The sequence below is a fragment of the Podarcis cretensis genome, assembly GCF_951804945.1.
Source record: "Podarcis cretensis genome assembly, chromosome: 17".
Taxonomy (NCBI): Eukaryota; Metazoa; Chordata; class Lepidosauria; order Squamata; family Lacertidae; genus Podarcis; species Podarcis cretensis.
Window position 1 is genome coordinate 6,166,355 of NC_137187.1, and position 23,093 is coordinate 6,189,447.

Sequence of the window (23,093 nt, forward strand, 5' to 3'; positions counted from 1 at the left end):
GGGAAAGGGTTGGTTTTCAGTAACAGCTGGAAACAGTAGCAGCAGAATATAAACTGTCTTTACCAGCTTCAACTATTGATATATTTTTGATACAATTTGCCCAAAAAACCCTGGAAAAGAAGCATTTGCTGAAAGAATCCATGAATAAGAAGCTACTAAGAAGGCAAACAAATAAGAATGTGTTGAATGAAATATTGAAGCACATCTGATCCAGCACATTTGACTACACTGCAGATGACTCTTCACGCAGTGGCGTAGCGTGGGGGGTGCAGGGGGGCCAGCCGCACCGGGCGCAACATCTGGGGGTTAGGGAAATCCACGGGTTAGGGGGCGCAAATCCACGGGTTAGGGGGCGCAAATCCATGGGTTAGGGGGCACAAATTACTTGCCTTGCCCCGGGTGCTGATAACCCGCGCTACGCCACTGTCTTCACGTCCTCTGATGTTGGACTTGCTTAGCTGTTATTAGAGGACACCCTATGCTAAGAGCTTGTGTGCTGAAATGGAATGTCTTAGGGATCGTGCTGTTAAGGATGTGGAGAGCACACGACTGTTTCTAAGTTCACAAAGGAGGCCTAAACAGTTTCACAAATGTAGAGACCCTTTCAAAAGCAAAACCTGTTAGCTGCATACATGGGTCCAGCAGGTATTCTTTTCATAATATTTCTCAGCTACCATAATCCAATTGTCATGCAACATGCCAGGCTGCATCAATCATGCTGCGTTATGTTCTGTCACATAACATAACACAATGACTGATGCCACCCAACATGACATGCTGCAACATGCTACAATGTGTAGGAAATTTTATACAGTCCTCCAAGAAAAATGCACACACACACACACACACACAAAAGCAGCTTGTCAGAAATGGGGGGGGCGGGGACATAAGATTCCTTGAAGGCTTCAGCTTTCATGCTTAAAAGGGACCATTCATAGACTATTTATACGACTGTAATCCCTGCATAGTAAATGCAACCAAAACAATTAAATTGACTGTAAATCACAATTTTCACAGGCAAAGGGCCAGTTAAAAGAATGGTTGTTCCTGCTGTTATGTGAAAAGTGCCTCCTGCTTCTTGTGAACCAAACATGTTCTTTGGTTATGCAAAGTGGGCCTCTGATGCTGGTACAACCTGATCTTGTGTGTGGTCCATCAAGCCGCACATTTCACAAAATGCCAGTTAGCAACGTTGTACTCAAGGGCTTGTGTAGCAGGTACTGAAAGGTATGTGCCTCATGCCCTCAACAAATCTGCTCTGGGGGTTTGGCGGGGCACATAACAGATTTAGAGGGAGTGCTGGGGGAGGAAGGGAAATTCCGTTGTGCTGAGAGGTCAAGTTAGCTGGATACATATGCGCCAGGTCCTAAGGGCTGAAGCACTTTAGGATCCCCAACTTTTCTTAGGGGGCTAGGCCCCTTCAATGTTCAGAGGGCATTCAGTTCTGCTGCCTGGCTCCTCGCAATGTCACATCAGGCCCCCTCAATCATTCTGAAAAGCTGACGCCTCTGGTTGGATACTGTTCACAACTATTTTAACATCAGTATGATAGGGTTAGAATGGACCAAAAGAGTCTTAAGCTACCTAGGATGCTCCAGCTTTCAAAGGGTTATTCTACAAGCTCCAGATAACTAGAAGCAGATAGCCACTGGAACAGATTGCTCTATATTATTTGAATCAGTAAGACAAGTCAAATGCTACATGGAAGTTGGTGGAAGAATCATAGAATTGTTAAGAGTTGGAAGGGATCACAAGCATCATCTAGTCCAAACGCCTGCTGTGAAGGAATATTTTGGGTTTTTTTCCAAAAAAAGATCTGAAATTTCCTGGCTTGGACAAGAAAAATGATTATCCTATCCAGTTCTGATATTATCTCTGCCATCAAAGGAAGATATAAAATTAACTCCAGGAATTTATAGGGAGAACAATGCTAAATGGAGATACTCTCCTATATTGCCACTAATCAAAATACTACTACTACTACTACTACTACTACTACTACTATTATTATTATTATTATTATTATTAAAAGTGCTTTTGGTTAGATATCATAAATAAAATGAATGACATCATCAGAAGACCTGAGTTATTTGGCATGGGTTACATGCATTTATCTGTATACAGTGATACCTCAGGTTACATATGCTTCAGGTTACATACGGTTCAGGTTACAGACTCCGCTAACCCAGAAATAGTGCTTAAGAACTTTGCTTCAGGATGAGAACAGAAATTGTGCTCCGGCGGCACGGCGGCAGCAGGAGGCCCCATTAGTTAAAGTGGTGCTTCAGGTTAAGAACAGTTTCAGGTTAAGTACGGACCTCCGGAACGAATTAAGTACTTAACCCGAGGTACCACTGTACTAGACTATGAAGCTTACTAAGTATTGCACTCCACACACACACATACACTGTAGAAGCCAACCAAATTCCACTGCACACATTGCCCAGCAAGTGCTATCTGAAATATACATGAACATTCTAGTAGATTAGCATGTTAGAAGCATATAGCTAGTCAGGAGAAATCCAACAATGTGGGTTCACCAGCTGTAGATTTTTGTAAAACTGTGCCAAAATTAAAGAAAATATTGTCGATTCTGGATTAAATTAACAACTAGAAGAGGATGCATTCCTTAAAGGGGGGTGGAGACAGCATAGCAGTTTAACCTCCCCTGACCTTTGAACTCTGAGGGGGGTCATACACATGTCACTGTTCCCAGCTGTCTTTCTGACACTCTGCCCATTGCAGGGCCTTAGCCCTTTCCATTTTGTAGCGGTATTGATCTGTTGGCAGCAATGGGCTGGATAATTAGCCAGGAATTAGGGTTTCTATTACAGCCAGGAGGTTGCCCCAGCTGATTTATCACCTGAATAATTTACTGTGATTGAAAGGAAATTAAAATGAACTCCATTCGACAACTGTGCACTTTTATGGGCTTTAGTGAAGACTCAAAATCCAAATTAATAGCCTTGTGCTGTTTAATAGTCTACTGAGAGTAAATATGGGAAGGTTTTCTCTGCTGCTGATGTGCTTTCTCGTGCTGGATTTAGAAGTTGCTCCTCCTCCCCCCCTCCCAAGATAACTACTGACAGACCCAAAGGTATTTTTTACTTGAAAGAGACACATATTAGTGACTAAACTGTTACAAACGTGTCTAAAAAAAACCAAAAACCCTCTAGTTCTATTTGCACTTTCCTTTATTGTTAGCTTTCAGTCTGGAGGCAAAGTTAAGGCTAATCATTTGAAAACAAAATGGGATGCATCCTACATTTTCATTCACGGGAACACACATATAAGTCATGGGTAAAATTAAAAAAATTGCAAGGGGAATAATAGATATATCTGTTCCCCTTCCAAGCACAGGTAAATCTACAGATCTGCAAGTCATTTGTATCTGCCTCGTAAAACAGTTTATTTGTCCTTCCTACGTTACAAGTTTCATTACAATAGTTACTTTTGTACTTTTGGTCCCACAAACAAAAACATTCTTTTTCTAGAAAAATAGGTGCCGGTACTCACCATGAAGTTGTTATAGTAAGTGCCACACTTTTTAACAACAACAAAAAGAGGTGCCAGTACTGCGTACCCTTGAGTGTTCCGGGGGGGGGGGATCACTGCCTACATCTATAACAGCGTTCTTCTTTACAGTAAGCTCAACTTCCCAGTATTACTACATATGCAAATTCTGAATGTGGAATTCTGAATTTGAATTTTGAGTTTCAAAAGAGAAATTTTACGGCCCCGCCCCCACTCACCACTCCACCTCTTTCCCCGTTTTTCTTCCTAACGTCTCAACAAATTAAACTGATCTGTAGAAAAGGTAACTTGAAAAAAGAGACATTGCACATACTTTTGTAAACCAATAAATCTTTAATAAAAATACATTTTTTTAAAAAGAGAATTTTTACCTCAAAATTCTGGGTCTTTTGACTTGTTAACAACTCTTGTTGTTTTTATTTGGCCAGTGTCAATATCTGTTCTCACAAGCTGTAAACTGACAAAAGCTGTCAGTTTATGAATACCATTTGAATAATATGTGAAGAGTGCCAATGTGGTATAGCAGTTAATGTGTCTGGCTAGGATTGGGGAGACCAAGGTTCAAGTCCTCACTCAGCTGTGACGTTCACTGGGCAATCCCAAGTCACTAGGTCTCAGCCTAACCTACAGGATTGTTGTGAGGATAAAACAGGAGAGAATGGAATCTTGAATGCCATCCTGAGCCCCTTGGTGAGTTCTAAATATCAAACGCTGTTAATCAAATATTACATATTGAAATAAAGTATTATTGCTAAGATTGGGGGTTTCATCAGGAGTAGATTAACTGAACCAGGATTGATTAAAGTCAGTCCATTAGCGAGATCTATATATACTCTTGTTAGCGAGATTATTGGCTAAATGGCCCATGGGTGCTTTCTGAAAAGTCCTGAAAGGGGCACTTTCGTTTCTCTTCTTTTCCCCATTTCTATGTAAGGATGATGTAAGTTAAGTCTGAATATGAAAAGAATTAATATAGACCATGCAGTTTAGGTTGGAAAGGAAGACAGACTAAGGGAACAGCTGATTCTTTGGCTCCGCAAGCTCTGGAAAGTGCCTTTTGGGAAGAACTGTCTCTTTGTGGAGATCTGGTGTGGGGTAGTGGATTTGGTTGTCTGTTGCAGTGTTTAAACTGTGGTTTCACCTATGCTCAGCCTTTGTATTTGTAAATAAACTCAGCTATTATACATGCCATAAGCCTCCCAGTGAGCTTTCCAAAGGAAACAAGGCCCAGGTAAACACCCGTGGAACTTCTCACCACTAGGGTAAGCATAATGGTACCCAATATTAAAACCAAATATCCTCACATGTCAAAGGCAGATATATCAAGTTTATTATGAATATTATTTCAAATCCATTTATTACTCCAAAGCATTCAGGTAAATGTGGGACGCAGGTGGCGCTGTGGGTTAAAGCCTCAGCACCTAGGGCTTGCCGATCGAAAGGTCGGCGGTTCGAATCCCTGCGGCGGGGTGCGCTCCCGCTGCTCGGTCCCAGCGCCTGCCAACCTAGCAGTTCGAAAGCACCTCCGGGTGCAAGTAGATAAATAGGGACCGCTTACCGGCGGGAAGGTAAACGGCGTTTCCGTGTGCGGCTCTGGCTCGCCAGAGCAGCGATGTCACGCTGGCCACGTGACCCGGAAGTGTCTCCGGACAGCGCTGGCCCCCGGCCTCTTAAGTGAGATGGGCGCACAACCCCAGAGTCTGTCAAGACTGGCCCGTACGGGCAGGGGTACCTTTACCTTTACCTTTATTCAGGTAAATAAGACTGAGTAACTGTTGTGTAAGCTCTAGGAGCAAATAACTATGGGGAATTCCCAGACCAATCCAATGCTTGTGGAAAACAGCAGAAGCCTTTAGGTATTTCTATCTCTCATACCATTTCTAATTTCCTTAGGATTTTTCAATCTTTTCCATTTTTGGCCCCATACATATACATTTGCATGCTGCTGTACAGGAGATTTCTTCCACCAAACAAAATGGTGCTTCCATCAGCTTTAGCAGCATTAATCAACAGAAGGGGGAACAGCTATCTGAAATCATACTACCACTACCGCCACCCAGTGATCAGTACTGTCAAAGCTAACAGCTATGTGCTCCAGACGCAGGTGGCGCTGTGGGTTAAAGCCTCAGCGCCTAGGACTTGCCGATCGAAAGGTCGGCGGTTCGAATCCCTGCGGCGGGGTGCGCTCCCGCTGCTCGGTCCCAGCGCCTGCCAACCTAGCAGTTCGAAAGCACCTCCGGGTGCAAGTAGATAAATAGGGACCGCTTACCAGCGGGAAGGTAAACGGCGTTTCCGTGTGCGGCTCTGGCTCGCCAGAGCAGCGATGTCACGCTGGCCACGTGACCCGGAAGTGTCTCCGGACAGCGCTGGCCCCTGGCCTCTTAAGTGAAATGGGCGCACAACCCCAGAGTCTGTCAAGACTGGCCCGTATGGGCAGGGGTACCTTTACCTTTACCTTTATGTGCTCCAGAAACACAGACAATTGTTTAAAAGAGGATTCTAAACATTTTCTCAACCAATAACAACAAAATGACCACCTTGAATGTTCTGGTGTCATAAGAAATTTTGGTCACCTCATTGCTCACCCCAACTCCAGCTCACTTATGTACAAGATTAAGAGCATGTTGGTACTAGGGCGAACCCACTTCTTATATCCCCCATAGTAAGATCACTTCCTATTTAAATCTCAGCCCAAGGGTCAGATGGAGATGTAAATTGCCCCCTCTCTAGACATCAGAATGATAATTTCATGAGCACAGAGGCGCAACAACTGCCTTCCACAGCTGATCTGCAAAAGGAGCTCTATATGTCCTGTAAGTACATATGGGGCATGCAATGACCACACACCCTTTTGGTCACATGCAGCACTGGAATTCACTCCCCAGAATCGTTGGCCAAAGGTTAATGCAGCCCTTGGGCCAATAAAAAGGTTAGCCTGCTATAGAACCGCACATTTCTTGTGTGAAAAATAAATGAGTTGTTATCATATTTTGTTCAACAGATGTGTGCTACAGTGTTCACTAGGTCTATGTGAGGTTCCTAGTGATCATATAATATGCCTTGTAGACACTACTTAACTTTTTAAAAAGTTGTCTGAAATACGCAATAAAACAATTATTACAGTGCCTTTTCTCAAAATGTTGCTTCCTCTAAATTCAGTTTCAATACTCTGAGGTTGACGGGCTAAATAAGACCTGATAAAGGCAACTTCATGTATTTCTTATAAAAATAAAACGCCCTGAGATCTGGGCTTCTGCTGTGCTAGTTTTAACAAAGTATCACGAACAACAATAGCAAAGTGAACTCCACCTAATGGTACACAAAAGCATTTCACTCTTCACTGTTTCACACACATGCAAAAACCAGAGCACTTATTAGCTTAATATTTGCATGAAGCATACTATTGTGTGAATGTTTTCAGCTTCTGTACAAATACATTAGATTTATATTCAGTGCAAACCCATAAATTAAGCAGAAACCTTTTCTCCTTAATATGAGGATGATCATTTCTCTGTAATGATAATCAGAACTGTCACTCTAGGAATTTTATGTCAATGTATACTTTCCATTTTTAGAGCATCAGCCAAAACATCTGCTTCACCCTGCAGTTTTCATACTATATCTCAGCACATGAGGAGGAATTACTCAGGGCATAATTCAGGCAGAATTAAATCACCCCCTTAGCCTAAGGATAAGTAAAAATACTGCATGTAAAAGCTGCAATCTTATACTCACCTGAAAATAAGTTCCATTGAACTTTTGAGTGTGGTGTACTTTACATCAGCAGGGGGGGGCAGTAGGGTGTGCTGGACGTTGTCTTGCCTTTCAGTAAGGGACTGGATGAGAGCCAGTCCAGATAAGACAGAGGCATTGTTAGTGGGTGGTTTCCTAGACTGGATGGAAGGGAGGTTGCCTGCTCTTGATAAGGTTACACTCCCTCTGAAGGAGTGGGTACACAGCTTGGGGGTACTTCTGTTTTCACTTGAGGCTCAAGTGGCCGTGGTGGCACAGAGTGCTTTGGCTGGTGGCCCAGCTGAACAACTATCTGGACAGGGACAACCTAACTTCTGTTGTCTATGATCTGGTAACCTCTAGGTTAGATTACTGCAATGTATTATACATGGGGCTGCCTCTGAAGACTGTTCAGAAACTTAAGTGGCTAGGTTGCTCACTGGGGCAAGATATTTGAACATATAACACCAATCCTGGCCCAACTGCACCACCTGCCAATTAGGTTTTAGGCCCAATTCAAAGTGCTGGTTTTGACCTATAAAACCTTAAAATGCTCAGGTCCGCAATACCTCAAGGACCGCATTCCTCATGGACCATCTCTTCCCAACCAGACCATGCAATCATCTGAGGCGAAAGGTCTGGAGGGTGGCAACATAAGAGTAGGTCTTTTCTGCGGTGGCTCACTGCCTGTGGATTGCTCTTCTCAGGGAGACTCACCTGGCACCTTTGTTATACAGTGGTACCTCGGCTTTCGAACCTCTCCGTTGCTGAACATTTTGGTTTTTGAATTCCATAAACCCGGAAGTAAATGCTTCCATTTTTGAACACACCTCAGAAGTCAAACCAGAAACATAGCTTCCGTATTGAGTTTTCCGTTTTGAGGCTTCCATACTGAGTTTTCGGTTTTTAAACATTTCAGAACTCAAAGAGTCTTCTGGAATGGATTACATTAGAAAACCGAGGTACTACTGTATATTTTCAGCCACCAGGCAAAAACATTCCTCTTCTCCCAGACTTTCGGCTAATTAAACAATCTATGGCCTTTCAAAAAGTGGTGGAGTATTGTTTTTGTTTGTTGTTATGCTGTGTGTTTTTGTGTTTTTATATTGTAAACCACCATGTGATCTTTGGATGAATGGCAGTATAAAAATTTAATAATATTTTTTTTGAAAACAAATGTGAAGACAGACTCCAACAGATTGAGCGGTCAAGACTAATAATGAATCCAACCGTCAAGCAGGCAGTTTCTGCACGTGCTATAGAGGGAAGTGAGGTGCAGATGGGGCTCACCAACCTTGGAAGGTAGCCAATTTAGGAGAAGGAAAACTCTGATCTTAAACCTCCACTGCCTTCTGATACATCTTATGGGGAAGAAAAGGCTAAGGAGTAAACTCTATATACAAATTCAGAGTGGAATCCCTAAGAAGGTTGGATGGTGTGTTGCACACCTCTTTCTGGCAACTCCTGTAGCCAAGCTGGTGTCAAACATGATGCTTTTCTCTCTTTTTTTGGACCACATCATCTGGGCAACCCAGGACCTCCATACACATTGCCCAACCTTGTGCCCCAGGGAAGTCACTTCGGTGCTAACATAGTGGTTTGACTTCACCTGCAGAGACTCACTCCATTGTCTCAAGACAGACGGATGCCAACAACTATCAGATGCAGATTATCAGTTACTGAAGAGTATCAAATTCAGTTCCAAATATTAAATGTAAAATTTGAAAGACTAGATACAGAACAAGAGTTGATGACCTAGAAGCAGATATGGAGACAAAACTCAGGCAGATTAGTTTCAGCTCCAAATATTACCTGCTCTGGTTTGATGGGTTCAGTTGTTGTGAAGATATCAGAATAATGCTGTCTTTCAAAGACTCGGTCCAACACTTCTAGCTGCTGCTGGGTGAAAAGATCTCCCCGCATTTGTTTCCGGAGGAAGTCTCTGCCCGGAAGAGAATGGCCATTTGGTACTGGAGACTCCTGAATGCCTTTCCAAGAGGGAAAAAAATACAGAGACAGATATATAGCTATTACAGTGATAATCACAATTTCTTTTTCTCTTTTTTTCCTAACAGCATAACATAAAAAATTATAAATATAGGCAGCTTCAATTTTAAAATGCATCTTGTTTAATTTTCCTGTTACCTTTGCTTACATCTATGTATTTACATTCAGAAGATAAATTAATCCTTGAAGAGTTTATGGGGAATTGCTTTAAGATGATACAGCAGCTGGATTGCTGATCATAGAAGATACTTAATTATATGTAATAGAAGCCAACAGCATGAAAATCTAGATCCATCAAAAATCACCAAAATGCACAATGCTCTGCTTTTGTAGTAAAGCTATAGTACTGCATGGTTAATATAACATCGTTATATATAATCATATACCCAACCTGGGCACATTTCAGTGAAAAATATTTACTGCAATTTCCCCCAGGATGCTAAAATGTGGTATGGGTGGTGGTGAATATTTCTTTCTTGCCATATCTTGGTCTTCATTTGAAAAGTAATGAAGCATTGTTGCTTCAGTTTAAGAAAGAGATAAATATCTAAGGTATGAATGCAAAACTGATTGATCTGGCCACATCTCCTCCTGGTTTGAAGAATAGAGTACACCCTGAAAATATAGAAGTTGGCTACACCTGATCTAAGGTATAGTAAATGGACCTTGTTCAAACATCCAGGCAACATAATCACAATGTTCAAATTTTGTCCAACGGCACAAAACCATCTGTGGATTGTGTGGTGATCTTGTACATGTGGGCATGATACTGATGGTGCACACCAATAATAACTATTGTTTTTACTTTTGTTCAGTTTTCACCATGCTAGCTTGAGACAAAAAGGTAATTTGTTCAGCTACTTGCACTGAGGGAAGCTTGAACTTGTGTAAGAATTACATTATGGCACACAGAGGGCAGAAAAGTGCAAATATATAAAAAGCAGATTATCTTTTTCCCACATTCCCAAATTATATCATGTCTAGCAGAACGAGTGCTGGGTTTAATCAACCATAGCTTATAAAATTAAAAGTCTGGTAGGAAGCTGCATGTTACCAAACGACCAGGTAACAGAGCATGGAAATGCTTGTTTTAAAATTTCAGGTTAAACCAATATTATTTGCAATTGGGCTTTAAAAGTCATGCATTTACATTTTTCTGGGGAAATGAAAACAAAAAGATTCTGCTTCTACTTTACTGAAATCCATTGCACCTTCAGTTACTTTCATGGAGCACACTCATCAATTACCCAACGTTATACACATACAGAATGCATTATTAATGTGAGCTGAAGTTTGAGCAAATTATCTTTACACATTTATTCCTGCATTGAAGGGGGGTTGGACTAGAAGACCCTTGTGGTCCCTTCCAACCCTACAACTCTATGATTCTATGAAGCTGAAACAGCCTCAGGCCTGGGATATGACCAGAAGATACATGAGGCATATCTGCTGCTGAACCCGATCAGGCCTGACTGCCTGATTAGCTTGCATGGAAGATACCATGTGTACCACATATGAGCTTCTCTGAGTAATAGTGGAAAAATAATACAGTACTGTCTCTGATCCAGGAGGTTCCACATAGCCATCCTGTCTTGTAGCTATTGGCAGATTTACCCTTCATTAAAATGTATTAATTCCCTTTTAAAGCTATCTAAACCAGTAGCCATCATCTCATGGCAATGGATTACTGATGTCAGAACAAACTGCTGCTGCATTTACTTCCAAGCCATTTGCAGCAATATCACAAATTCACCTGCCACTACTTTCTGCCCTTGCCCCTGTGTCTATAACAGCAACCTGCCATATATATATATGTATTTGTGGGAGCTTTTCCTGGCATGGCTAATGCTGCACTCCTAACCCCATTTTATCTGGGAGTAAGCCCCTCTGCATTCAGCAGGACTTACTTCTGAGTAGACAAGTTTAGGATTACGCTGTAAATGTCTGTGTTTCAAAATGTTCTTTGAAGCATAGAATAAGGGACAGGGGTCTGTTTACAGTGGTACCTCAGGTTAAGTACTTAATTCGTTCCGGAGGTCCGTTCTTAACCTGAAACTGTTCTTAGTCTGAAGCACCACTTTAGCTAATGGGGCTTCCTGCTGCTGCCGCGCCGCCGGAGAACGATTTCTGTTCTCATCCTGAAGCAAAGTTCTTAACCTGAAGCACTATTTCTGGGTTAGCGGAGTCTGTAACCTGAAGCGTCTGTAACCTGAAGCGTATGTAACCTGAGGTACCACTGTATTTTTAAAAAATCACAACCCCAGCCACAATTCCTTAGTGAACCAGTATGCACAGGTTGGTCTTGTCATCAGGTTTTGGCAACAGAGTGGATTATAGGCTTGCTTCCATACATGGTCCTATAATCCAAACTGTTAGTCTTCTCTCATTGCAACTGGTTGCTTCCAGTATATTTGTTTGCTTTAGCTTCTAAACACTATCTTTAAGAATCGAAGAAAAAGAAATCAAACATGAAGAAGCCAAAACATTGGAGGCATTCTGACAGCCTGACACTTTGCCACTGATTGACTGTTGAATATATTTGTAGGATTGCCACTACTGCATGTGTCTGCCAAACAGTTGTTAAATTATTGCTAGAAGATTCAGCGATAATTTATTCCAGTTTCCCCTGAAATGCTAATAGATCGTGTGGACACTTCAGCAATAGTGTAACTACTCCTGTCTTCCTGGGCAGAAAGAGATGGGTAGAGTATCCTTTTAAAAGGCTCTATTGTTTACTGAATAGGATTATGGGATAGCCAACATCTTGCTTCTCAGCTATATGGGCAAAGCAAAGAGGAACAGCAGTAGTTTATTTCTCACTGAAACAGTAGTGCAGACAGCACAGAAATCAAGTACTTTATTGCTGAATTAATGTGGGAGTAAATCACTGCTTTTTTTGGAAAGGTAAATAAACTCTTGTCTGCAGCAATAGGATGTTCATGGGGGGGGAGGCATTTCATCAGATGCAACGATTTTATATTTATGTATTTGTAGATATCTCCATTTAGAAAGAATAGTGTTCAGGCATATTTTTCACAGGTGTAATCATGAGGAAAGGTGCCCAAAGGCTGCAATCTTATACATGTTTTCTTAGAAGTATGTACCACTGAAATCTACTAAATTTGAGTAGGCCGGATGAAAATAATTCTGCAGGGCTAAATACATTAACTGATTAATTACCTAGAATTTACAGTTCTATTGCTGACTGAACAACATAGGAATGATCAAACGGCAAACCTGCAGCACCTGGTAGTCAGTCACCTTTTTATTATTTTCCATGCATTCATTGAACCAGATGGAGTTATATTGTATAAAAAATAGTGAAATGGAAAGCATCATGTGAGCAGTACTGGGTGGGGGGAAGTCACACCACCGAATTATTATTTTTTGTCTGTGTAATGGGACTCAATGCCATAATAAGGCAGCAAGAACCAAGTTTTCTAGTGAATGGGTTTTGTGTAAAAGGGTATGTTGTTCTAAGCAAAAAGTACTGTTTGGGACAGGGAACAGAATTCACATCTAGGCAATATGAGTTTCAACCTCTGAGCTGTAGCTCCAAGTATACTATCAGTCAGACCACACACTCTCCATAATAAAGGTATTTCACCAGATTTCTCAGATGTGGCTGCAATTTCCATAGCAGATTTATCAGAAATATCTTACAAAAATAGTCAGTCAACCTCTCCAGCTCTCAAACCCAAAGGTGAATAATGGGTTTTTATTTTTCCCTTGCTGCATTCCCTCAGAAGTAAGCTGTTGGGAACTACACAATGGCAGGACTGGGACCAAAAAGTGGACAGGGCTGGAGATAAAGGTGAGTGGGGGCGGAGCCCTTCTATTGGCAACTCCCCTTGCGTGCCTCCTCTTCCCCCTCCTTGCCACTTCCATAAAAAAAGGTTTTATGCACCCCTAGAGCCACAGGTTTCCAACCCCTTTCAAAATGCTTGTCTCAGCTCCAAAAAAACAAATGCAAGGTATTATTAATGGTCACACACATGTTGCTCAAATCTAGGGAAATAGTTGATTTGCTTTTGTGGGGGTATTTCACTTGTTCCCGGCTTTATTTCAACTCAATCCAGTTATACAAATTGCTTTGAGAGTACACATGGCCTTCTCAGAGTGAGATATTTCCTAATTAATTCTTTAATTCAGTTTCATTTGACAGGTGCCATTTTGGGAATAATTCTGCTTTTCATCTCTCTGAATAGATCCCACCAACACTTTGTTCTGTTTTTTACACATGTATTAACTAGGTAAGCGGGTAAAGAAATAGACAGAGAGAACTATTTCCTTATGGCCAAATTAGACATGCAGTTAAATATGAGACTGGCTCTTGCATGCTTTTTTATCATGAAAGGACCAGTTCTGGTTTCAGATCATGGTGTTTCAATGGGGGGGGGATTAGATTTAACCACAGTCCTCTTGATACTGATCCTCCTTTGTCCTCAGCTGCCAATTTTCCTAGGAAAAAAGCTGACACTGATACTAATGACACCCCCCCCCCCTTATAAGTAGCAGCCATGGAAGCCCAAATATGGATCATGACTGAAGTAGGAACAAAGGGTTAAAATTTCTTATCTTTCCATGCTGCAGTCCAGATTCACATTTGGAGGTCTAGCTGCTACAGCTAACTCACTTGTACTCAGTCAGCTTTATGCGCCTTGCAAAAAAGGGGGGGCAGAAAGGAGCAGATCTCTGTGGGGGGAACTTTGGCAAACCCACCTGCCATTGCACCCAATATATTTTGACTTTATACAATTCTGGCTTTATGCCCTACCTGGAACATAGCCCCCATGTAAGCTGAGGGTCACCAAGCAAAGACCAAGCACACAAGTGCTGATCACATGCTTAGTCTCACATTGCTGACCAGTTTCAGACTGTGCCTATTTTTGCAAACTTTACCTTCCACACCAACTGCTATAGATACCCACACACATGTGCACAGTCATGCACCTGTACACAGTTTTTAAATTTTAGTCAGGAATAGTAATATTAATTTTGACTTAATATAAAAGGATGGCAGTTTAATAAGTTATCATCTGACACGAAGGAAACTGCTAGGCATTACTGTGATGTGCTTTTAAAGCTTGTTACATTTCCTTAGGAAGGTTTCAATAAGCTATTGATAACCCTGTTCTTATAAGTACTTCAGGTATAACGAAAAATGAACATTCAAAGGAGTTTTAGGGCCTACTGTAAGTATACAGACTTAAGCCTGAAATTAATTCAATGTTAAATTTGAAATAACACTATAAATAATTAAAATAATTAATGCTAATTTTTATATTCACAAAAACTGAAGTTTCAGGAACTCAAAAACTGGGTTTTGCAACCAAAACACGAATTTTGTAACAAAAATCAAAGTTCTGTGTTATTTGGAACAATTTGTGACAATTCAGATTTGAATTTGACAATCGCGAATGCTGGGAATTTGTCAAATTTTCAATTCCCATGGTAATTCATTTCAACACTCACATAAATGTGAGATAATTACCATTACCATCAGACATTGTTTGACTACACCAGAACATCTCTGATAATTAAAAATACTGTTGGCAGACTTCTAACAGTTTAAATTATAAATATGCTCCAGGGAGCGGTAAAGGAATTCTTCATCCAGTCATTCCATCACTTAGAAAAAGCATGCTTCCATGGCAATAGCATTAGTGCTATACTCATAGGTAGATTTATTTAGGAGTAAGCTCCCATTAAACTCAGGGAGATTTACTTTTCAGTAAACACAGGCCTTGATCCAAAGAACCAGTAAAGCAAAGGAGCTTTACAGCTGCAGGGCAAACTGTTTTTGAAGCCAAGGAGAGGGATCCACCAGTTTTTACTGAGTATGCATCATTATTATGATCAGAGAGCCAGTGTGGTGTAGTGGTTAAGAGCGGTAGTCTCGTAATCTGATGAACCAGGTTCAATTCCCTGCTCCTCCACATGCAGCTGCTGGGTGACCTTGGGCTAGTCACACTTCTCTGAAGTCTCTCAGCCTCACTCACCTCACAGAGTGTTTGTTGTGGGGGAGGAAGGGAAAGGAGAATGTTAGCCGCTTTGAGACTCCTTAGGGTAGTGATAAAGCGGTATATCAAATCCAAACTCTTCTTCTTCTTCTATTTGGGCTTACTATATTATTGGTGATGCTATATGTGATCACACTTTCAACGCTTTTTGTTCCTACAGAAAGCTGGGGGGCAGTCATACTGCTTCATTTGCAACAGATACATGCCCCATAGTTACTTGCTAAAATCTTGTAATTTGTTATAACACAAATGTTCAGCGGGGGGGGGGGGCGTTCTTCTGCTTTTGTTGTGCTGTAGTGTAAGAGCACCCCTCCAGCTGGCAATAATGTAGCAACACTGGGGAACCACTGCGGAACTAATAAAGTGGAACAATGTGTGAATGATCCAGTATAAATCCACAACTTGGGGCTTATCTATATTTACTTTATCCCTGTGTCTTTCCAGACAAAGGTCCATATTTTAAAGCTCTGTGCCTGAGCTTCCCCAAGAAAACCTGCTCTTTAAAGCTGAATCAGAGTGAAGAGCTGTTATAGTTTTCTACGGATTGCCGTTTGCTCCAATTCAGCTTTAGAGAGCAGGTTTTCGTGGGAAAAGCTCTGCAGCAAAACAAAAAAGGACGGGCACTCTGACATGGAGCCTGTACATGGAGTACAGATTGTGCCTGCAAAGAGCAGAGGAAAGATAAGTGAGGATAAGCCCTAAAGCACTATTCTTGCATCAATGACTTGCTGCAGAGTGTACTTGCAAAACAACAGCAGCAGCAGCAGCAGGTGTGCAGTTGCAAAAGCAATTCATTACATGATATAAATACAAGATACTCTAAAACAAAAAGTTGAAAATTCCACTAGCAGCACACAAGTCTTCACGGTTGTTGCATAAACTTGCCCTTAGTAACATTGCTTATTTAGAACTAGGCTAATACTAACTTCCTTCAAATATGGCTGGACTATAGAGAAAAATAAGGAAGATGGCCAACTCCATAACATCAGCAGCAGTCTGTGTGGTGAGGTGGAGCCATCCTCCCAACACTGGTATCACTTCAGTTTATCTGGATGTGGCTAAAAGGCAAGGCTAAGTGGTAGTGAGGTGAGGCTGCATAGGCTCAGTGACATGAATCAGCTCTGCTGGTGCAGTCACGCAGCCTTGACCTCACAGAAACCCTGAAATTTCAATGATTTCCATGGGATTTACTACCAGGTCAGTGTGCACAGGATTGTAGTCATATTCATTCCAATGTCCATCCCACATCATCTTTAAGTCTCAAGGCAGGTTGCCTTTTACAAATAATTCATATAAAGGTAAAGGGACCCTTGACCGTTAAGTCTAGTCGCGGACGACTCTGGGGTTGCGGCGCTCATCTCGCTTTACTGGCCAAAGGAGCCGGCGTTTGTCCGCAGACACCTTCCGGGTCATGTGGCCAGCATGACTAAGCCACTTCTTGCGAACCAGAGCAGTGCACGGAAGCGCCGTTTACCTTCCCGCCGGAGCGGTACCTATTTATCTATTTGCACTAGATGTGCTTTCGAACTGCCAGGTTGGCAGGAGCAGGGACCGAGCAACGGGAGCTCACCCCATCATGGGGATTCGAACCGCTGACCTTCTCATCGGCAAGCCCTAGGCTCTGTGGTTTAGACCATATAAAAGAGCAGACCAAATCCCAAATGTATGCTAGAGCTGCAAGCGCTAGTCACTCATAACTCCTGAAAAGTTTCTAGCAGTAAGAGTGATACTCCTTTTACCATGTAAGGCCAGCCACTCTTCTGAACAAATCTATCACTATTTTCAGATAGCTGCAGATTGATCTAATCAACACCACACATACTGAAGCTCAAACCAGATAAGACAAAGTTGTTTTTGGTCTATTGGTTTAGTTGGCATTCACCCTGTTCTGGATGGGACACCACTCCCACTAAGGATCAGATTTGCAGCTTGCGGTACTGTTTAATCCAGCCTTACTGGAGGATGCTGAAGAGGCAATGGCAGGTTGTAGTGCCTTCCAACAGCTTACTGGAGAGTGTGATTCATGTGATTGATGTACATTGTTTAATGTCTGCAAGATTTGTCAGTTACTTAACTTTCTCATGCAACAAAAATCTCTTTTTCATGCAAACATGTGGTGCACTACAATTACCAACAATTCATATGCTGCTCTTAAATTTGCAAAGTACTTTACAATATTTATTGCACTTGCTGTTATCTCCACTTTTTAGGTAGAGAATCAAGGCTAAGGAGCTGTCCCTAACTCGAGATAATGTGGATTGTGAATCCCTTGTGCCTCCAACTCTACATTTTTTTATTCTATTTCTTTAATTCCTTCTCAGTTATGTGGCTTTCTCCTCTCTAAATCTGGAGATTGTCTGTGCAAGGTAAGATTCAACTGCCATTCTAGTTGTCTTTTGTATATGGAATGTACATATTGTCTTTGAGTTCAGGCAGCAAAATGTCTTGGACGAGCCCTGAAGATAGAGTTAGTGGGCATAATCCCAATCCGCTGCCCAAACCCACTTGCTGACTGCACCGATTTTGAGGTCATCTGCACTATACTCCACATAAAAGGAACTAGTTGAAGCCAAATCTAACTCTGTAGTGTAGCTGCTGAGATGCATTAGCTCTCAGTTAGCATTCTAGATAGTAACAGAAGGCAATTATTTAAGAGGAAATGCAGTTAAAAAACACGAAGAAATCAAAAGTGGAGAGAGATAGTAGCTGAAATGCATTTTTAAATCTTATATATTTGTCCCCCACTTGAAATTGCTATTATTATGGAAAAGCCAAATACAGTGGTACCTCGGGTTACAGACACTTCAGGTTACATACGCTTCAGGTTACAGACTTGGCTAACCCAGAAATATTACTTCGGGTTAAGAACTTTGCTTCAGGATGAGAACAGAAATCATGCAGCGGCAGCACAGCGGCAGCAGGAGGCCCCATTAGTCAAAGTGGTGCTTCAGGTTAAGAACATTTTCAGGTTAAGAACAGACATCCAGAACGAATTAAGTTCTTAACCCAAGGTACCACCGTACAAAGAAGTGGAATAAGATATAAGGAATTCATTTCTGATGTTATGAAATAAGTGATATAAAACAACATTAGGAGAGTATTCTTATATTTTCCTAAGTGGTTTTCATAATGCTAATTTAAGAAATAAAGAAACAATGGGATATAATGCTATGTCAGTAGCACTTGTTCATGAAAAATGCCATTTTTCAAATCTCAGGCCTACAGTTTCCAATTTGATTAGCTGATAATATAACCAAATTATTTCACCTCATAAGAAGATGCAGGTTAGCTAACAAAGGTGTTAATTACAGGTTTTAAAACTGTGAAAGCAAGATATTAGCATGACACAAAAACTGCCATTCTTCTTCCTGCTGCATTTTCTTCTAATTGAGACTAGGAAACACTTAATTACCACTTGGGAAGCTTTGTTTACAAGCTACAGTGCACTGCAGTCCTGAAATCTCCCACCTTTATCTGGCCAGCAGTATAGCCACTTCCTATTAAGTAGCAAAGCTGTGATTTAAAAATCATAAACACTGGGAGAGTTCTTTGCACGTGCTCTATTTGTGCTTCCTAAGTGCTATCTGTTTGTTTTTGTTTTTTGTTCCAAAGGATAATATTACAAAAAAAAGCCTTATATTTTGCAGTGTATGCAGCTGATCATTGCACAAATATTTTCTAAAGAAATCACTATATTTCTCCAAGATGGGTATGGGTTTTTGCTGTAGATCAAAGTGAGGAGCGGGGGGAGGTTGGGGAGAGAGAAAGATAAATCATCAGAGATCCAAAAATACTTTTCATTTGGAGAAGATATCAGACCATTTTGATGGCACTGATAGAGTCTCAGCTCTGTCTCCATTACCCACTGAAGGCAGCCGGAGTCAGGAGCTGACAACACTAGATTATATTCCCTATAAGATGGTCACCAATATATATATATATGATCTTCAACCTCTATTGATTGACCAATTTCACAAGCAAAGACTGGTGAAATGAAGCTGAAATGAACATCATGCTTTAACTCATTGAACCTATCAGGCCTGAGTTAATCTCACTGTCCACTGTCTCTGATAGAATTCAATTGATCAATCATGTTTCGGTGATAGTACCATTTCACTGGCTTATTGCTTCTTCATTTCAAAGCTTGACCTGTTAGATATACTTGGACCACTGCTGGTCTCAGATACATAGAGATCAGCATCACTACCAAGTCTATTGTCTTATGTCCAAGTTTATAAGAACTCGGAATCCGCCCCCGCCCCCCCGTCTTTCACCTCATGCATACTTGTGGTCTCACAGCCATAATGACTAGGAAATAAAACTCCACAAATCACACTAGACTGACTATAAAAATTCTTTCCATCACTCCTTCCTTTTGCTTTCATGTCTATAATATTCCATTCACTGTAGTTACCTGAATAAATACAATGAATTTAATTTCCCACCATTTGTATACAGAAGCATCTGAAAAGGCTACAGCCTGGGATTGGATTCATTATAGATCTAGCAATGTGTGTGTGTGTGTGTGTTTAAAAAAGTTTTAATAGATCTAGCAATTTTTTTAAAAGTTTACAAAAAAAGACATTTTGTGCTTAGAAGCTACTATAAGAGCACATAAACGCTGGGCACAGGTGGTAGTTTTTCAGAGACTTAAAGACAGTATTGTTACCTCTTACCTATTTGATATATTCATTTTTTCTGTTCCAACAGATTTCACAAGTTTAGCAGTGCTTCAAAAATATGCAAAATCTAATTGGCCAAAGATCACAGAGGCAGCAGAGGAAGCAAAGATGTGTACTACCAATTACTGCTGAAGGGAAAGGCTATCCTGCATTTCCTTTCTCATTCTCTAACATACCATTACCAAAACAGCCTGTGAAATAAACACACGCCTTGCTTGCCCAGGCTAATTAATCAAGGGGCAGGGCAATTAAAAACCTTGATCCCGCACACAGTGGGGAGAGGTGTCCCTCCACCTCGCTGCACCAGGCTCAGCTGCCATGGAGGTCCTTGCTCCATCCACCAAAGGAGGGAACAGGTAGAGACTTCCACTGGCAATACTCCCCTGTCAGTAGGCAGCACCACCATTCAGAAAGACACATGCCCTTCCCTCCCAAAAATATGTCACAGTACACTGTGTGCTGCCGCTGGACTACCCTGAAAGTTCAAAGTTCCCAAATGAACAAATCTGACCTCATTTCTGATTAAATGTGCAAGCTGTCAGTGGCTTGTGGTCTTTGGACTAAGGGGACTAGGGTACTCACCTAAATGTTCCCCTAGTGCCTCCTTTCCAGAGCCCAGGAAGCTTTTGCCCAGCTTAGAGAGGGAGGCTCAAGGCTCCGATGGGTCCAGGATCTGTCCTACCATCTTCCCAAAACCCATCTAGCTTTAGGAAGGAGGGCTCCAGCCTCCTGTCAACGCCCTGGCACCTCCTTTGCAAAGCCCAGGAAGCTTCTGACTGGCTTAAGGCGGAAGGCACGATGCTTGTGTGTGACATCATAGCATCACATGCAGGGGTAGAGCAAGTTGATCGGGCGCCTGGGGCGGTGTGCATGCCCTGCGCCCAGGGGCGGGACCAGCTGGGGCAGGACACACCGTGGGGCCTCCAAGGAGTCTGCCTGCGTCCTCCCACTCAGCCGCCCTACAGCTGAGGGGGAGGCAGCAGGCGGGCTGTTTGGGGCAGCGCGGAGCCTATGGGCACCCAAGCCACAGCGTCACTCCCAAGAGAGGCACATGGCTCGGGTGCGCTGCAGGCCCCACAGTGAGTGCCGCCTGGCATTTTGTCACACACACTCCCAGTGGTGACACCCTGGGTGACCCGCCCCCACCACACACCCCTTCCTCCACCCCTGGTGACATTGACCCCCCTCACAAGCCAGTGCCTCTGGCCCCAACTGTTCTTCTATGAAAAATTTTACCGCACGCCACTGCAAGCTGTGAAAATGAAATTTAGTAGCTGCCAGCAAACGTGAACAGAAACTAAAAGTGCCAGTGAGAATTTCCCTCTTGATGCAAATTGCAGCTTTGAAGGAATAATTTTTTGAAGACTAGAGCAGAGAAGGAAAGAGTTAGACTTCCTTTCCTCACACCAGCTGCAATTTCTATAATTATCAGACCTGCCTACTCCCCCACCCCCTGCAGTAGCTGCTATTTGCATATTAATGCAAAGACACATTTCACTTTGCAAGCATGTGATTGAATAACAACAGCCACCCTACTCCACCTTATTCTGGAAAAGCCACTTCAGGAGTGGGCAATTTGTTGCTTTGCCAAATGCACAGTTCTAAGATAACACTTGTATGTATAAAATCATCTGCAGGTAAAGTAGCTGGAGATAGGAATTTGGAACAAAGAATGGTAGGTGAGCGAAAGGTTAAAAGTTTTTTGGCCTCAGTGACAGAGTTACAGTTCCCAAGGCCGGGGAGGTTGTGGAGAGAGAATGGCAGGTGAACCAAAGTTGAAGACCATAGCATAGACTGACTCCAGGAGTGCATTCACATGTTCATTTTGTGTCACATGGTCCAACAGAAGGTGACCAGGAAGACTGAAAAATCAGGCTTGCCCAGTCTATGTCAGCTGTCCTGCCGTCTGAAAACAACTGGATGATTCTCATGATTTAGTTCTCCATGGAACCAACTACAGCAAATAATGGTGGGGGTGAGAGACATGGCATGAATTCAGCATACGTTTTGCTTTAGAGTGCAATGGTCTTCGAAAGAGAAAAGAAGGAAGTTCATATATAGCAAATGTTACATTTACATATGGCATGCACACATTCACTTTGGGCTATGCTTTGGGCCAAAGTGAGGAATTTGCTTGGGGCAACAGAAGGATTTTGTCTGTTTGGTCCCTTCCTTTTCCTTTCAAACACTATCCTTGTTACTACTAGGAAGCAGAGATGCTGAGTAACTAGACAGTATTGGGGTGGGGTGGGGGTGCAGGAGGAAAAGTGTTGCTTCTCTGGAAGTCTTGCAGTATCAATACATCTCACCTACATCTCAAGCTTCTTAACTGTAGCTTTGTCCCAGATATAATATATATACAGGGAGACTAATGAACAAGAGCAGCTAGCTCTCCCACGATGACTAGCTCCTGCAGCCAGGTTATATATATATATATATATATATATATATATGAAGAAGAAGAAGAAGAATCATAATAATGAATCTTGGAAGTCCGCGCCCGAGAAGGCAGTGCTTCATCCCAGCCCCTCATGCTTTGCCCCTGGCTCCATCAGCGCAAGGTGGAATCACTCAGGCTTATTGACACTTCATCTGCCAAAGCATTCCCGCTGCATGTGGATCATCTGGTACACTGCCCGGCTTCTGGCGGCTGGACTCCACACTAAAACACCTCCCCTGAGCCTCTAGGAAAGCTGGCATCAGTTGTTACCATAACAAACTCAATTGTTCTCAGCAGTGCTCCGGCAAATAAAGTCATTAATTATGGCCCTCTCTCTTGGCCGCCGTTGGCTGGAGCGGCAATCAATGTGAAACCGCTCATTGCCTTCTCTCGGGGAGAGGAGGCAGACGCCATAAAAATAAACTGCAGCCCGAGCAGAACCCTGCCAGTAAGGCAGCAGCAGGCTGCAACCAGTAACGGCCATCACGCTGGTTCTGTGTGCCTGGCTACATTTATTTGGCCTGCCTCAGCCATGGGGGAAGGTATCCCATTAAGCAATTATTTTTATCTTATAACGTCAATTTACTTATACTGATTGGCTTCCTGCCGCCAAATATCAATTAAATTGCAAATGCCTGCAAAAACTGATTTTCTATCTTTGTGTCCCTCCTTCCC

General features: G+C 42.2%; 1 protein-coding gene across 3 annotated transcripts in view; it reads right to left on the reverse strand.

The window, feature by feature from the left end:
- Window positions 1–23,093, reverse strand: part of PAX5 (paired box 5) — a 222,990-nt gene that overhangs the window by 125,844 nt on the left and 74,053 nt on the right. For all 3 annotated transcript variants that reach the window (XM_079959622.1, XM_079959620.1, XM_079959621.1), the window contains exon 6: window positions 9,079–9,254. In XM_079959622.1, the coding sequence (XP_079815748.1) occupies window positions 9,079–9,254 (176 nt within the window). The remainder of the gene's footprint in view (window positions 1–9,078; window positions 9,255–23,093) is intronic.